Source organism: Platalea leucorodia, assembly GCF_965183815.1.
Source record: "Platalea leucorodia genome assembly, chromosome: 3".
In the NCBI taxonomy this organism is placed as follows: Eukaryota; Metazoa; Chordata; class Aves; order Pelecaniformes; family Threskiornithidae; genus Platalea; species Platalea leucorodia.
The window spans coordinates 15120082-15124823 of NC_138825.1; the positions used below are offsets into that span (position 1 = coordinate 15120082).

At 62.9% G+C, this 4742-nt stretch overlaps 1 protein-coding gene across 1 annotated transcript; it reads left to right on the forward strand.

Annotated features, from left to right (window-relative positions):
* Positions 1-226: 226 nt before the first annotated feature.
* Positions 227-3289, forward strand: VSX1 (visual system homeobox 1; the record flags this gene model as incomplete). The annotated part of the gene is given in 7 exon segments (XM_082306358.1): positions 227-401; positions 404-483; positions 485-602; positions 873-951; positions 1158-1281; positions 2208-2388; positions 3024-3289. Coding segments are annotated over 7 exon segments (1023 nt in total).
* Positions 3290-4742: the final 1453 nt, after the last annotated feature.

Genomic DNA, 4742 nt, shown 5'->3' on the forward strand with positions numbered 1-4742 from the left:
GGGATGGGGAGGGCCGAGGGGCGGGGGCCGAGGGGAGCGGAGGGAGGGGCGGCGGGGGTCGGGGGAGGGGCGCGGGAGTCCGGGGGGGCCGGGGCCCGTTAATCCGGGGATTGGGAGCGCCCCCCCGCCGGCCCGGGGTGTGATTGGAGCCGGGGCCGGCGGCGGGACCATAAAAAGGGCGGCGGGCGGGGGTGCCGGCTCCGGGCCGGGCCAGGCGGCGGCGGCGATGCCGGGCCGGGCGGAGCCGTCGGGGGGACGCTCGGCGGCGGGGCCGGTGGCGGTGCCCGTACCGGTGGCGCCGGGGGCGGCGGCGCGGGCGGGCGGTCCGGGGCTGCGGGCCAAGGGCTTTGCCATCACCGACCTGCTGGGGCTGGAGGCCGAGCTGCAGCCGCCCCCCGGCCCCCCCCCCCCCCCGCCGCCGCCGCCGGTGGCTACGAGGGCGGCGGGGCGCTGGGGCTGGGGCTGGGGCTGCTCTGCGGGCTGGGGGGGGCCGGGCGGCCCCTGCCTGCTGCCCGCCCCGCTGCCGCTGCTGCCCGCCCGCGGCCCCCGCCCGCCCCCCGGGCCGCCGCCCGCCGCCCGCCGCCACAAGGAGAACGTCTCCGGTGAGCGGGGCCGGGACCCCCCAGCATCCCCCGCATCCCCCCCCGTCCCGGCAAGGGTGGGAGCCGATCCCCTGCCCCGGGATAGCGGCACCGGCGCGGTGCTCCGGCCTCGGCCGCCGCCCCGATGCCGCCGGTCGCTGTGGGGAGGGGACCCCCGCCCCGGGCCCGCACCCCGCTGGCAGCTGGAGCCGTGTTTGGGGAGCGGGGTTTGGTCCCCCCTGCTCCCGACGGGAATGTGACTCTTCCCCTCCCGCATGCCGCTGCTGCCAGACGAGGACAGCCTGTCCGGGGACGCCGGCGACATGAAGATGTCCAGCTCCCAGGTCAAGAGGAAGAAACGCCGGCACAGGTAGAGCCCGAGAGCGGGGCTGTCCCCCTTCTCGCTTCCCGCTGTCCCTCTGGTCCCCAGGCCGGGGCGGCGGGTGTCCCCACGGGAGCGACGAAAGAGAAGGGCTTGCAGCCGGGGTGGGGGGAGGATTTTCAGGAGGGGGCTGCCAGCCCCACTGCTCGCCGTGAGGGTCTGGATCGTCTCACGGGACGCTCTCCTCTCGGCAGGACGGTGTTCACAGCTCACCAGCTGGAGGAACTGGAGAAGGCTTTCAACGAAGCTCACTACCCCGACGTCTATGCCCGGGAGATGCTGGCCGTGAAGACGGAGCTGCCGGAGGACAGGATACAGGTAGGTGGCTGCGCCGTGGGGTCTGCGGGCTGCCGGCGCCCGGCTGTCTCTTCTGCTCGATGGCCAGTGGTGGGAGGGTGGTGGCACTGAAATGCTGTGGGTGGTGGAAAAGTGGTGGCACTGAAATGCTGCAGGGCGCTTGGGGGGGCGGCTTAGCTTCCACACCCCCGGCGCTGAACAGGCTCCAAATGGAAATGCAGAACCAGGGGACTGAGCTGGCCCCGACAGCGGCTCGCTGCTGGCAGCTCGGCTCCGGAGACCCAACTCAGGCAGGAGTTGAGAGCAATTCCGGAGCTGCCGGGCCAAGCTGTGTCCTGCCAGCTTGCCCAGTAGCTTGGCCCTTTGAGGGACACGTGGTATTTTAGGGCCTGATCCTGCCCCACTGTGGAATAGCTTAAGAATGGGGTGGTAGTCTGGGCAGCAGCCAGGCTGTATCTACTCCCCTTGAGCTTTCCAACGCAGGAAGGGGGTGGGGAGAGGGACCTCAGCACCCTCTGTCATCATCGGTCGCTGCATTACGGACCCCTTTTTCTGGAGAGGTCGGTGCTCCGTGCAGAGGCAGCGGAGGGGCCCTGGGGGCAGGCGGAGCGTAGGGTGACTTTGGCTGGGATCACCCTCCTGTGCCACAATCAGCCTCCTGTAACGTGTGCTCCCTCTCCCCCCCTTCCTCCCTCCTCTCACTGACACCCACGTGTGTGCCCTCCCTCACCCCCCTCCCCGCGCACCGCACCGGCCGCCCTCCCGTCGCCACCGGTGCATCCGCACCCCGTGCTCACACACCCAAACCCCTCCACGCACCCCCGCGGCTGCCCCTTTGCCCCGGACGCACGCTCCCCCGTGCCCAACGGGCCCTGGCCGCCCGGCCGCGGGGGCCATCTCCTCCCCAATCCCACCCCTCCGTGCTCTCCTGGCTGTTACCCCTGAAGGTTTGGTTTCAGAACCGAAGAGCCAAGTGGCGGAAGCGGGAGAAGTGCTGGGGCCGGAGCAGCGTGATGGCCGAGTACGGCCTCTACGGGGCCATGGTGAGGCACTCCATCCCTCTGCCCGAGTCCATCATCAACTCCGCCAAGAGCGGGCTGGTGGGATCCTGCGCCCCGTGGCTGCTGGGTAGGTGGGAGCTTGGGGCTGGGGGAGTCGGGGGGGTGGCTGCGGAGTGAACGTCCCTTCCTCTTTCGCATGGCCGTCCTTGCCTTTTCCCAGAAAAGAACCGCACCTTGGCCATGAGCTGTATGCAGGCTGGAGAGCACCTTGGCTTTTCCACTCCCTCCTCGCAGGGAAAACCTTTTACTGCCATATCAGACAGGTGCCTGCACGTGGTTAGGGACAGCTTCCTAGTGCTAGCAGCCAGTGTGGTGGGACTTACAGGGCGTCTAGGAAGTCATCACCCTCCCCCCCAACTAAAAATAATGCTACCTCAGAGCGACCCTCTGCTCATGCACGGTCCTACACTGAGGCAGCACTCGAAATCCAGGCTGGGATGGGCCGTCACAGCACCCCTCTCCCTGGAAGTCTTCCCTGCTGCAGGGGAGGTACGGACCGGTTCTGCGGCAAGCCATCCCGTCGGGCTGCAGAGAGCAGCTGGCAGGGCTCCGGGTCGGGGAAGGCTGGTAGCTAGTGTGAGTTTTCCTCGGGATGCAAGCGAGAGCTGAAAGAAGCAGCAGGAGGGCAGGAGGTGATGCTGAGTGGTCCCGGGCAGAAATAAGCAACCGGCGCCCTTGGCTTTGCTCTCTCCCCTCTGCAAGGCATGCACAAAAAGTCCATGGAGGTGAGCAGGAAGGCGGAGAGCCAAGAGAAGCTGGCAGATGGCTGGCGAGCGGAGCAGGAGGAGGAGGAACTCAAAGGGAAGCAGGCCAGTTCCCAGAGGGGCTCCGACAAGCTTGGCCCTGCAAAAGATTCGGAGGACACAGCCATCGACCTCTCCAGGACAGCCAAGCACGAGAAGAGGGGTGTACTGAGGCAGTACATCAATGGGGAGCCCCCCGCAGAGCAGAAGGACAGGGACCACTGAGCTTGGGCTGCCCCGGAGGAGGCCAGGCCTCACAGCTTCCTGGCGAGATAATACTATTTATTGATTTATTGATATATATATTTTTTCTTAAATAATTGAACTTTTATCTGAATTCAGGGCATTTTAAACCTGGGCACACACATCCCCTTGTCCCCTCACTTTCCAGCTGTTCACTTCTCAGCAGAGCCGGGGTGGAGGGTGGGAGAGGCGTCCCAACGGGGCCAAGAACAGTGCGGAAACGAGACCACGTTGTGGTCAGCGTGGACGGTTGCTGGGGAAGAGCCGCCCTTCCCCCCTGGGCTGTGAACACTTCCCTGGCCAGCCAGGAGCACAAAGAGCAGCGATGCAATGGGAGTCGCTCCCTTCTCAAACGCACGGGTGCACAGAGGGTGCGGGAGTTTACAGACACCTTCTCCGAGCACTTCCACCCCTGCACGGCGCCCGCGTGGCAAGTCCCTCCGCTTTGAACACGGAATTCTTCCACCTCGAGGAGCAGCAGGGTTTTTAAACATGGTAGGGTTCATCCTCAAGCTGGTGTAACCTGACAGACGCGCCGGTTTATACCTCCTGAGGATCTGGCCTGCCAATGCAGCCTTATCACTGGATTTACACTGTGTAGCTTCCTTAACTCATATTTGGGAGAAGGGGGTAAAGACATTTTTGTTTATGCAATGATTTTGTACGCTCTTGAATGTTATCTGCCATACTATGCATAATAGAACAGACCTTTTTGAAAACCAAGCCATAGTACCCTGGAGCAATTAAACAATTTTGTGAATTGACATAAGAAGATATTTTGTAATTGTCTGTAAAAAGTGTTAATGTCAGAGCTGTTTCTTGGTCGTCCTATATTTATGTCTAAAAGCACTTTAGTGATCTGGATTTTTGAATGTGGCTCTTCCTGTTTTGTCCACCATTTATTTATTACGCATCCATAAATAAAATCGTGGTGTATCTTTGGTTTTCATGTTCCGCATTGCAATTTGTACCTTCCTTTGGCACATCCCGTGGTAGTTGCTAGCTTTGAGCGGATCCGCTGCAGACTCGTGCCTAACCTGGGCCGGAGAGCTCTGCTGAGGCAGTGTAGTTGTTCCAAGGGGGCAAAGCAAAGCCCTCGTGTGTCTCCCTGGAACTGAGGTCCCATCCAGTGGCCTCCACGTGCCAGAAGGTGAGTGATTTGTGCCTGTCAAAGAGCCAAACTACGGCTGATGGGTTAGGAGATGGTCCAAAACGGAGCACTCGGACAATTCCTGAGGGAAGTCACAGGGAGAAAGTTGCTCCATTCTCCCAAGGACCATTGAAAATGCTTCTCGATACAGCTCAAGCGCAAGGTTCTTCACTGAAATGTATCCTGCCCGGACGGCAGGAAAGGCGCTCTGCCTCTTGGGTCTCTGTGCAGCGCTCTCCTCCTCCTGCTGATCCTGCTGCTTTGGAGGGTGCAGAGTTGGGCCCT